The sequence below is a fragment of the Curcuma longa genome, chromosome 8 (genome assembly GCF_044706935.1).
Source record: "Curcuma longa cultivar G26 ecotype Majalengka, Jawa Barat chromosome 8, ITB_CL_G26_1.1, whole genome shotgun sequence".
NCBI lineage: Eukaryota > Viridiplantae > Streptophyta > Magnoliopsida > Zingiberales > Zingiberaceae > Curcuma > Curcuma longa.
Window position 1 is genome coordinate 3,713,463 of NC_133868.1, and position 11,869 is coordinate 3,725,331.

General features: G+C 41.9%; 2 protein-coding genes and 2 non-coding genes across 4 annotated transcripts in view; 3 read left to right on the forward strand and 1 right to left on the reverse strand.

The window, feature by feature from the left end:
- Positions 1-27: 27 nt before the first annotated feature.
- LOC141833212 (uncharacterized) lies at positions 28-713 on the reverse strand. The gene is made up of 2 exons (XM_074720595.1): positions 475-713; positions 28-412 (listed from the first exon to the last, which is right to left on the reverse strand). Exons 1-2 carry the CDS (start codon positions 711-713, stop codon positions 28-30), a joined length of 624 nt encoding a protein of 207 aa, XP_074576696.1.
- A 6,066-nt stretch (positions 714-6,779) lies between these two features.
- On the forward strand, positions 6,780-6,858 carry LOC141834242 (small nucleolar RNA R12). Its single transcript, XR_012602293.1, has one exon. It is a non-coding gene; the product is annotated as a small nucleolar RNA R12 (small nucleolar RNA).
- A 194-nt stretch (positions 6,859-7,052) lies between these two features.
- Positions 7,053-7,138, forward strand: LOC141834231 (small nucleolar RNA SNORD24). Its single transcript, XR_012602286.1, has one exon. It is a non-coding gene; the product is annotated as a small nucleolar RNA SNORD24 (small nucleolar RNA).
- A 2,018-nt stretch (positions 7,139-9,156) lies between these two features.
- LOC141833213 (uncharacterized) overlaps positions 9,157-11,869 on the forward strand; it is a 12,724-nt gene continuing 10,011 nt past the window's right edge. The window contains exon 1 of the mRNA XM_074720597.1: positions 9,157-9,188. Within this exon, the coding sequence (XP_074576698.1) occupies positions 9,157-9,188 (32 nt within the window). The remainder of the gene's footprint in view (positions 9,189-11,869) is intronic.

The window sequence follows — 11,869 nt, forward strand, 5'->3', positions numbered from 1 at the left end:
TTTAGGCACCAAGACTACATTGGCTAGCTAGGTAGGAAACTGTACCTCCCGAATCTGGCCAGCGTGTTTGAGTTTGTTGACCTCCTCCCGGATGATTTTGTCCTGCTCGGGAGAGAAGTGTCGTCTCTTCTGTCGGACTAGCCTTACGTCAGGAAGGGTGTTGAGCCGGTGCTCCATAACGTCCGGAGATACCCCGGTGATCTCCGCTGTGGACCAGGCAAAGATGTCGCTATTCTGGGTTAAACAGTCCACGAGCTTCTCCTTCAACTCCTCGGGCAAGCCAGTAGCTATTTGTGTGACCCTGTGAGGATGGCTAGGGATGATTTGAATACTAACCTTAGCCGAGAGTGTTCGGGCAGGTTCGCCCTCCTGCACCGCTTGTACCTCCGCGGCCGGCTTCCTCTTGGTTGCCCTGATGTTCGTTTGGACCATGTCAATGTATCAGTTCCTGGCCATCCCCTGATCTCCACTCACAGAGCCGACTTGGTCTTGGACAGAAACTTGATCTTCTGGTGGAAAGTGGATATGACCACTTCAAAAGAACTGAGGGTCGGCCTTCTCAGGATAACATTATAAGCGGACGGAGCATCCACCACCGTAAAGAGGATGCTGTGAGTTCTCCTTAGGGGTTCCTCCCCGAGAGACAAGGGGAGTTGAATCTGCCCCAGAGGTCGAACTTCATGGCCAGAGAAGCCAAACAGGGAAGTCGCCATGGGCTGAAGCTAGTCCCGGTCTATCTACATACGGTCGAAAGCGTCCCTGTATAGGACGTTGACCAAGCTTCTGGTATCTACAAAAATGCGAGCCACATCATAGTTGGCGATGGTAGCTCGGACGACCAGAGCGTCATCATGGGGGAGGGATACCCCCTCCAAGTCTTGGGGCCCGAAGTGAATGGAAGGGCCATGAGCTTGTGCTGAACTGGAGCCGATGCTATAAGCCTCCAGCCGACGACCATGAGCCTTGCGGGCTCGATGGGAATCCCCGTCGGTGGAGCCTCCGACTATCATATTGATCGCCCCCCGATGAGGCATATTATTCTGGTTTTCTCGGGGATCCGAGTGACCTTCGTGAGCTGGTTCAGGAGGCGACGTGCGATCTTGCCGTTGATCATCACGCGGCGGGAATCGATCACCTCTAGGGGGTGACCGTCGATCGGCCCTGGGTTCCGACCGAGCATCAGGACGTCTGGGCGCCCCACGCCTTGCCTGGTCAGTCCTCCAACCAGGATTTCCTAGCAAGCATCTTCCACCCGGTTGCGGGATAGCCATTGCTTGTTGCCTCTCCACAATGATCCGGTTGATCTCCTGGGCCAGTACCCGGCATTCTTGTGTACTATGGGCAGTGGATTGATCATAGGCATAGAAACGGGTCGGCTGGCCGTTCCCGGCGGGGACTCCATACCCCCTCGGGATAGGGAGCGTACTTACTGCTTGGATGACGCGCTCCTCGTGTCGTGGTGGAGGATGGGGAGAGGTCCTGGCTGAGCCTCCCTCTGAGCCTCTCGTCGAGGGGGTGCGGGGGCCGACCTCCTGTCAGCAGGCGGGGTGGGGCCAGTGTCTCCTCGCCTAGCGAGCTGAGTTTCTTCCAAATGTATATACTTATTAGCACGGTGCAGCAGTTTGGGATAATTGGGAGGTGATTTTTTCACGAGGGAGCGGAAGAAGTTTCCATCCTGAAGGCCCTGGGTCAGGGCGCTAGTAAGGATGTCTGAGGGAGTAGAAGGAACATCCCACACTTCTTTATTGAAGCGATGAAGCTATTCCCTCTGGGTCTCCCGAGGCTTTTGCTTCATTGAAAATAGAGTAAGCGGAGTTTTTTGATACTTCTTAGTACTATAGAACTGGTGTAAGAAGATTTCTTTGAACTCCTCACCCCCCCCCCCCCCTCTAGCGTATTTCCGATCCTACACCGGTGTCAACAAAAATACGAGCCACGTCGTAGTTGGCGATGGTGGCTCTGATGACAAGAGCGTCATCGTGAGGAAGGGATACTTCCTCCAGGTCTTGGAGCCCAAACTGAATGGAAGGGTCATGGGCTTGTGCCGAACTGGAACTGATGTTGTACGCCTCCAGCCGACGGCCATGAGCCTTGTGGGCTCGATTAGAATCGTTGGTGGAGCCTCCGGCGATCATATTTATTGCCTCCCGATGATGCATGTTATTCTGATTCTCTCGAGGATCCTGGCGGTCTTCGTGAGCGAGTTCGGGGGGCGGTATGCGCTCACGCTGTTGGTCATCGTGTGTCGGGAAGCGGTCACCTCTAGGGGGTGATCATCGATCCGCCCTGGGTTCTGGCCGAGGATCGCGGCCAGGACGTCTTGGTGCCCCTCTCCGTGCCTGGTCGCCTCTCCAACTAGGGTTCCCCGGCAAGCGTCTTCCGCCGGGTTGCGGGACAGCCATAGCTTGCTGCCTTTCCATGATGACCCGGTTGATCTCCTGGGTCAGTACTCGGCACTCTTGAGTACTATAGGCGGTGGACTGGTGATAGACACAGAAACGGGTTGATTGACCATTCCTGGCTGAGAGTCCGTACTCCCTTGGAATGAGAAGTGTATCTACTACTTGGATAGCGCGCTCCTCGCGCCGCGGTGGAGGATGTGGAAGAGGTCTCGGTGGGGCTTCCCGTCGAGCCTCCGATCGAGCCTCCCGTCGAGGAGGTGCAGGGGCTGGCTTTCTATCAGCAGGCGGAGTGGGGGCGGCATCTCCTCGCCTCGCCAGCTGGGTTTCCTCCAGGTGTATGTATTTATTAGCGCGCTCCAACAGTTTGGGGTAGCTGGGCAGTGGTTTCTTCACTAGAGAACGGAAGAAGTCTCTGTCTTGAAGGCCCTGAGTCAGGGCGCTAGTAAGGATGTCCGAGGGAGTAAAAGGCACACCCACACTTCTTTGTTGAAACGATGAAGGTATTCTCTCAGGGTCTCCCGGGGCTTTTGCTTCATTGAAAAAAGAGTGAGCGGAGACTTTTGGTACTTCTTAGCACTAGAGAATTGGTGTAAGAAGATTTCCTTAAACTCCTCGAAGGAGTGAATGGATGCAGGCGGCAGGTGATTGAACCAGCATTGCGCCGATCCGACGAGGGTATTGAGAAAGATACGGCACTTGACCCCATCGGGATACTGATGGAGTAGGGAGGCATTCTCGAATCGACCGAGATGGTCTTCAGGATCCGTGGACCCATTGTATTCTCCCACGGGTACTGTTTTGAAACGCAGGGGTAATCCCTGTTCCAAGATTTCCTTGGAAAAGGGGTTCTTGTGCAGCTTCACTGGGGGAATTGCTGGAGAGACCATGGGAGCTTTACCTTTACGATCGTCGCACCGATCCCCTCCAGTGTGGGATCCTTGCAAATCTACTTCCATAGAGGCCCCACCTCGGTTAGTCGAACCCATCGAGAGCAGAACCTCCCCCACTGGGGAAGGCCTCTGAGCCCCAAAGAGGGCACTAGCAACGGGTGCTGGCGGGAGCGCCTGTTGAGCGCGTTCCAATATCGCACCCAAAACATCTTGGATGACAAACTGGAGATTTTCACGCAAAACCATGAAAGGGACCCCGGGATCGAGAGTCCCAGAGTTTGGTTCCTCCTGAGGCTCGCGGTTGTCGGTGGTGCGTCTAGTGGCGCCTTTAGCTCAGAATTCCCATAGACGGCGCCAATTTATTCCGATCAAAAATCGACGACAGTCAACCCACCGGTCAAGAAGATGTCACCTCAACCGATGCGGGCCCTGGTAGGAGGGGACCTGCGAAATGAACACGAACGAACGGATTAACTGGCGTCGGAGGGTCCCGGCAGGCCACTTCGACGCTCAAGTCAGTCCTTCGGTGAAAAGAAAGTAGCAGTAGTAAGAACAGTTGTAGTAGTGAGAATGCAAGAGATTGGATAGATAGTTGATACCTGCGTGGGAACTGATATACCTGTGGAGCGAACATTCCATTTGGCAGGGGAGCAGGCTATGATGGTATCCGAGGGGACCAAACCTGGATGTGTCTGACAACCGCACCAATAGGGTGGCATCTAGGAGACAGGGGCGACATGCCTATAACTGCTCTGCGGCGAGATGTTGTACGTCATCTTTGTCATTTAGCTGCAGGTAGGACGATGACGACAGCGACGAGGTGAGACGTGGAGACACGAACATAGTCTTTTCCCTGCGCGACAGTTCGCACGTTTGGTTGTCTGTATTACAGTCGAATGTTAGTAGGACTTGAGCATGGATTGATATTGGAGTGGGCAGAAGGTACCCGGGACCAGCAAGGACTGGGTTTAGCCGGGCAAGGTAGATGGAGTGGATGGTCAGGCAGACCAGGTAGACTGAGTTGTCTGAAGGGGCTGCTTATTGACGGCAAAATTGGACGGCTTACCCGGGAACCATCATGGCGAGTATTAGCCGAGTAAGCTGCGTGTCACAGCGGAAGGACCGGGCAAGATGAACAGCCTGGCCAAATTGAACGGATTGAGCAAGCCGGGATGGGTTAAACGATGGGTCACCCGGGAAACACTCTAGTAGTGCGAAAAATACCCGGGTCAGGCTGTAGTTGAGCCATCCCGGGCAGATAGGCTGAAGGTCTGTGCGGGCCGGGCAAGCATCTGTTGGGACCTATCGTGGTAATCCATCCTCCTAGGTTTGTCTCCCACAATGTTCGGCCGGGTGAACAGGATGTTGGGTCCCATGACCTCGGTAAGGAAGTTTATGTGAACGGACGGTTCTTGGATGAATGGGCCTGAGTTCCTAGGACCATCTTGACCCCAGACCCTGAGGCCGGGATCATGGACCCAGGGACCAGCCAGGCTGAGCGAACTACTGACCTTCCCAGCCACGTCAAACCGGGTGAGACCTCCCTGACCGTGGACCCCGGGACAGGAACCGTGGACCCCGAGATCGGCCAGGTAGGACAATCTATTGATCTTCTCGACCACATTGGTGGACCAAACAAGACTTACCACATCACATGGTATGAGATGACATGATCGTACCTTGAATAAGATCGGATCGCATCATAAATGAATTAACTTCATAAATAGTATAATATAAAAATATTTTTAAAATAAATGAATTGATATTATTTTTTAATATATTTAAATTATAGGTTCTACACTGGACTTCTCAGGCACCTTGCAGTTGCAGTGAACCAAGGCACACCTCTTCGCCCCAACTAATGCATCGAGGTCTATCTGTTTAGCTTGATCGATGAGGATGCCAAGAGTATTCAGCCAGGAAGTTGGAGCGGCACTGGGAAAAAAATAGAATGTCATGAACTTTAATATCACTCATAATTAGAATTATTAATTTGAATTATTAATTTGGGCTGATCGCTGCGTGCACTTCTTAATTTACCTTAGTGGCCGATGGAAAACTTCCGTGGAGCTAGACCGGTCACTCTCAGAAATAGTCAATGGGGATAACTAAGATTTATCATTAATTTAGATTAGTCCATTGAATTAATCTATCATACCAAACAATTTAAATTGATTGGGTTGATATTTTATCAATTAAGATGGATCCAAATAGATTAGTCGGCCTAAGTGACCCGTGTGGATCGGCCTACAGTAGACTTGAGTTGGTCCACGGATCAAAAAAAATTTTCTTTTTTAAATTTAAAATTAAAGTGAAAATTTAATGGGTTCATATATTTAACTCATCTAATTTGCAATTAAATTTAAAATTTTTTAATATTTTATATATTTTTTAAATTTTTGATGGACTCGTGAACTTACCTACCTAATCCGTAACACAAACTTAAAATTCTCAACCTTATATATATATTTTTTATTTTTTAATAAATCCGTGAATTGATTCATCTAATTTGTAATCCGTCTTGATTTGGATTGAATTATAATTTTATAATCCGCTAGAATGGCGATCAATCTATTCCCACTATGTGATATGATAAATTTTGTATGAATTAATCCGTTCCACTATAAATTTATCCGTTTAACCACGATACCAAGAACATTCGGTCTCACTTGGGAAAAACCAGTTCCTAAGCCGTTTTAATACTTAATAATGTTAAATTAATTGTGATAGTAAGCAAATAATTAAATAGTTTTTAAAATGTAGCTGCTTTTCAAATTAATTTTTAAAAATATTAATGATGGATTCGTTTTAATTGTTATTTTAAAATTTAATTTATTTTGTATAATTTTCGGTTCAAGTTTTTTTAAAAGAATTTTTATTAATAAACGTAAATGAGCTCTTGTTTAATTTATTTACATTTGCACTTCTAAATCCGCACGGGGAGCACTTGCTTCGGTCTATAATCTTGAGCAGGTTCCGGGGTCTTATCATACACCGCGGAGTACTAGAAACGCCAGCCCCGCTATAAATACACTGCATCGAGTAAGAGCATTAGGGTTTAAGGTCGTCGTCTGCCGCAGGTCCGTCGCTGTTCTTCGATTCCTGGTTTTATCTCTTCATCTAACTTGCTTGATTTTTGGTGATCTCGGATTGTTTTTATTTTTGAATTTATTTAAAGTCGATTCGAAGGCCTAATATTGCAATTGTTTGCTGCTTGGTTTATTGCTGCAGCAAGGAATCTATCGTTAGGCTAGATTCATTTCATCCTTTTAGCTCCGACGATCTTCTCACACTTGTAAGATTTTTCGGTGACAAGGTTGATAAATTTCTTCTCCCCTTCGACACCTCAATTTTGCTTCGATTGGGGGCATTATTTTAAGCTAGATCCTGTTTCAAAAGTTTGATTTTGCTTCTATTTTTCTGTAAAAAGGATATTGTCGTTTATTCATGTATTAAATCCAATTATGATCCATCCGTTTCCTGCATGATGTTGGATGATGAAAAGAATCAGACGGATTCCCATTGATTTATAAAGATGATATCTTAACCAGCTACTTCTGACATATCATGCCTTCACAGTAAATGCATTTGTTTTAGATCTGTTTTTTGTTGACTTGTATAAGGATTTGCCCCTTTCAAAGAAAAAAAATGATTTTTTTCCTGTAATATGAGTACAAGCTAATGCATTTCATCGTTTTGTTTTCTGCTTTTGTAGAGTTTGAGGATTTTTTCCTTTTTATTTTTCTAGAGAATGCTCTTTAGCCTTTGATGTAAGAACATTATTTGCTACTCTTTGTGGTATAAAACCCTATTTGATGATCCTTATCCACCAAGATCTCTGAAGCTATATTTTCTTTATTATTTCGATCGAAATCATTCAATTTTTTCTTTTTGATGTGAAGCTGTAAAGCATTATAAAAATAAATCTTTGTGTAAAAATAATGTTTTTTACAGTTAAGGTTTTATTTTATTTTTTAATGGTTAAAATGAGTTTAGTCATTTTTGATTGAAACTTGTTATGAATAAAGAAATTATTAAAATATGTCAGTAAAATTTACTTTTATTCATGTTAAATTTTTCATACTAAATATCATTTTCCTCTTGAAAATTTTTTTAATTTTTTTGATATTAAAATATTTTGTCATTTTATTGAATTCTATCTGAATTTTATTAATACTTAAATTATGTATTATATTTTTATATTTATTAAATTATGTATTTTTTATTTAAAATACATCTTCTATATATACGCTCTTATTCTATATCCAATTGTTTAACTTATGGTTCTTATTCTATATCCAATTGTTTAACTTATTCGAACCATCTAGTTATATTTAACATTTTAAATAATAAATCATAGTTTATCTAATTTGTATTAATATTTAAATTATAGATTATATTTATTAATTCATGTATTTTTAAGTAATATATATCTTTTTTACACGCGTTTAACTGAGACACTCGAGTGCATATTTAAAATTTTAAAAAATGAGTTCATTTAAAATCTTAAACTATAAGTACAATAATTTTAAAAGTAAAAAAAAAAATTAAAATCCTATAACTGATTTAGTATAGGATAAAATCAAGATTAAAAGAAATAGTTACACTTTGGAGAATTTTAATAATATAATAATTTTGATTGAGATTGAATTTAATAAGTCTAAAGTTAAATTTAACTAAATTAAAACTAATGGATTTATAAATCTCGTGAGTATGCTCAAATCTTAATTTTCTAACGTAGATGGTATATGGTGGATTTTTTTTTTTAATTTATAATTTTTATTAATTATCATATTTAAAATTTTAAAATTAGGATATTATACAATCATAATTAATTTTGATCAAAATTTTTTAATGATCTTAGCCATATTAAAATTAATACAATCAATTTACTCTTAGGAATCTTTTAGTCTCACCATAGTCAAAATTTTAAATTTTGAAATTTATATAGTTCACTAGGTAAATTAGTTTTGATAAAACTTCTTAATAACCTTAGTCATGTCAGAATAAATATAAATCAAGATCAATGCATTCCTAGTAACCTTTTAACTTACTCAAGATTTCAAAATTTGAAGTTTGTACCATATCTTTATTTTAAAATGTTGGAGATGGTTAATGTCAATATAATTCTAGGAACGCATGGATGATGTTGTTGAGTGAGTATGATATACTTAAATTTAACAATAAGCTTGTGCTAAAATTATCTAAATTTTAGAAACCATAGGATATCTAAGTTATGAAATTAAAAGTTAAGAGTATAATGAGAGTCAAAAGGTTTCTAAGAGTGCATTGTTGTTTAAATGATTCTAAATTCTAATATTTTTAAGATCATCAGTGAGTTTTGATCAAAATTTATTGATAATCGTATAATATTTAGATTTAAAATTTTAGATGATTAAAACCAAAAGAGTTTTAGAAACACATTAATATTATTGTTGAGTGAATATGATATAGCTAAGTCCAATAGTGAATTTGTGTCAAATTATATAAAATTGATTAAATTTCAAATACTCACAACATGCTATTTAAGTTGTGTAATTAAGATTTGAGAATATAATGAGAACCAAAAAACTCTTAGAAGTGCATGGTCTTGATTTGAGTTAACTCTAATGTTTCTAAAGTCATTGTTTAGGCCAATACATTATGGATGGTTCATACACCGGTTCACAAATTATTGACATACACACTCCTTGAAGATGACTGCTGAGAAAGATAAAGAGACCTAAAAAACACGTAAAAAGAGAGTTAGAATGGCGCTGAGGGTGGGTCCTTGCAAGCCACTTTGATGCTCAAGTTAGAATTTCGCATGAAGAAGAAGTTTATGACTTAGGGAAGTTAGAGTTTATGTGTGCGTACCTGTGCCCATGGGTATGGGTCGCCTTTCTATAGTAGTTAATCTCCAAAATATTAACATCTATTTTAAGAAATATTTCAAGATATTTGTTCTAATTTAGAAAAATTCTGTCAATTCTTATCCTTTGGGAATATTTTCCTATTCTTTCGGAAGATACAGTTTTAAGCTCACCTCATTGTGCAGACTGACCCTTTCTTGGGATTAAGCAGATGCTAAGGTTAAAGTTCAGCACGTGATGCTGAGGCATGTCGAGATCGAAGCTCAAGGTCGGACTCAAGAATGAAGAGGCCAGCACGAGATGTCGGAGGCATCCCGAGACCGGAGCTCGAGGTCGGACTTGAGAATGAAGAGGTCGGCACGAAATGCCGGAGGCATCCCGAGATCAGAGCTTGAGGTTGGACTTGAGAACGAAGAGGTCGGCATGAGATGCCGAAGGCATCCGAAGACCGGAGCTCAAGATCGGACTCGAGAATGAAGAGGTCGGCGCGATATGTCGAAGTCATGTCGAAACTAGAGCTCGAGGTTGGACTCGAGGTTGAAGAGGTCGGCACGAGATGTCGGAGTCATGCCAAGACCAGAGCTCGAGGTCGGACTCGAGGCTGAAGATTGGCACGAGATGCTGGAGGCACTAAAACAACATGAGGCATCTAATATCAAAGCAAATGCAGCGGAAATAAGATCGAGTTACCTCCTGCCATTCAAATTCGTCGGTAATGATCTGTTCTTCTGGTCCTTTGCTCCACACAAGATGCGATGGTGTAAAGAAAACGAGCAGAGCTAAACCTAGGGACCAGTTCGTAGCTTCAACAAAACTCCAAAAAACTCTGCCATCATAAGTTATTGGAGAGGAAGATATATAGGCATGGAGTCATGGGTGGCGGTTCCAAATCATGGACCACAACATGGAGTTGGTTGCTCCATGGCCAATAGAGCCAAAATAACCAACATTCTCCCACTTGGTCCATGTATATCCACCATATGACGACAATAACATATGGATCATGGCGACAGTTCCTAAATATGAGTATTATCTTCCATGTATCACAATATGTTACATTTCTCAATGTCAACTCCAAACAATTAGAAATAAACCATATGTTTATTTATGGTCCAAACATAATGATATTTCTCAAAACAATAAGTATATATACAATTCAAAAGGAGAAATATCTAAACTGAATAAGAGTTTCATTAAAATAAATATTACATTCTGGAACCAAGTCTCATTCGCGCTACATGATCCTTGAAACCCTTTGGTGGCATGCCCTTAGTCAGAGGATCATCAATTAGGTGCTAATGTATTCAATAATTATTTTCTTTTCTTTAACACGCTTCTCTTATGGCTAAGTACTTGATGTCAATATGTTTACTACGACTACCACTTCTATGGTTCTTAGCCATAAATACAGCAGCTGAATTATCACAATACAATGTCAGAGGCTTTGAAATAGAGTCCACAACTCTAAGCCCAGATATGAAACTCTTCAACCATACACCATGCGAGGTTGCTTCAAAACAAGAGACGAACTCAGCCTCCATAGTGGAAGTAGCAGTCAAGGTCTGCTTGACACTTTTCCATGACACAGCCCCATCGGCTAACATAAACACGTAACCAGATGTTGATTTACGTGAATCAATACAGCCAGCAAAGTCCGCATCACTGTACCCAATGACTTCCAACTTCTCAGTCCGTCTATACATGAGCATGTAATCCTTGGTTCCTTGAAGGTATCTCATAACCTTCTTTGCAGCCCGCCAGTGGTCAACACCTGGATTACTCTGATATCTCCCAAGCATTCCAACAACAAATGCAATGTCAGGCCTAGTACAGACCTGAGCATACATAAGGCTTCCAACAGCTGAAGCATATGGAATGGTTTTCATTTGTTCTTGTTCGAGCTCATTTTTAGGACATTGATTCAAATTGAATCTATCACCTTTCACAATGGGTGCTACACTTGGTGAACAATCCTTCATTCGAAATCTCTCTAGAACTTTGTTGATATAGGTCTCTTGAGACAAACCTAAAATGCCTCTAGATCTATCTCTATGGATCTTTATGCCAATGACATAAGATGCATTACCCATATCCTTCATATCAAAGCTCTTTGAGAGAAATTTTTCACCTCATATAGCAAACCCTTATCATTAGTTGCTAGCAAAATATCATCCACATATAGCACAAGAAAGCAAATCTTTGCTCTCACTGACCTTCTGGTATATACAAACATCCATGATATTTTCTTCAAAACCAAATGAAGTAATAACATCATGAAATTTCAAATATCATTAACAGAGAGGCTTGTTTTAACCCATATATGGACTTATTCAGCTTACAAACTAAATTCTCACCATTACTAAAGGAAAATCCTTCTGATTGTTTCATGTAAACCTCTTCCTCTAGATCACCATTAAGAAATGTTGTTTTCACATCCATTTGATGTAGCTCCAAATCAAAATGAGCTACCAATGCCATGATTATACGGAATGAGTCTTTCTTAGATCCACAGGAGAAAAGGTATCCGTATAGTCTATCCCTTCCCTCTGAGTAAACCCTTTGGCAACAAGTCTAGCCTTATGTCTCTCAATGTTCCCTTTTGAGTCTTTCTTAGTTTTAAAAACTCATTTACAACCAATGGCTTTTACACCATTAGGCAACTTGACAAGATCCCAAGTTGTTAGATGCCATAGAATCCATTTCTTCTTTCATGGCTTTGTACCAT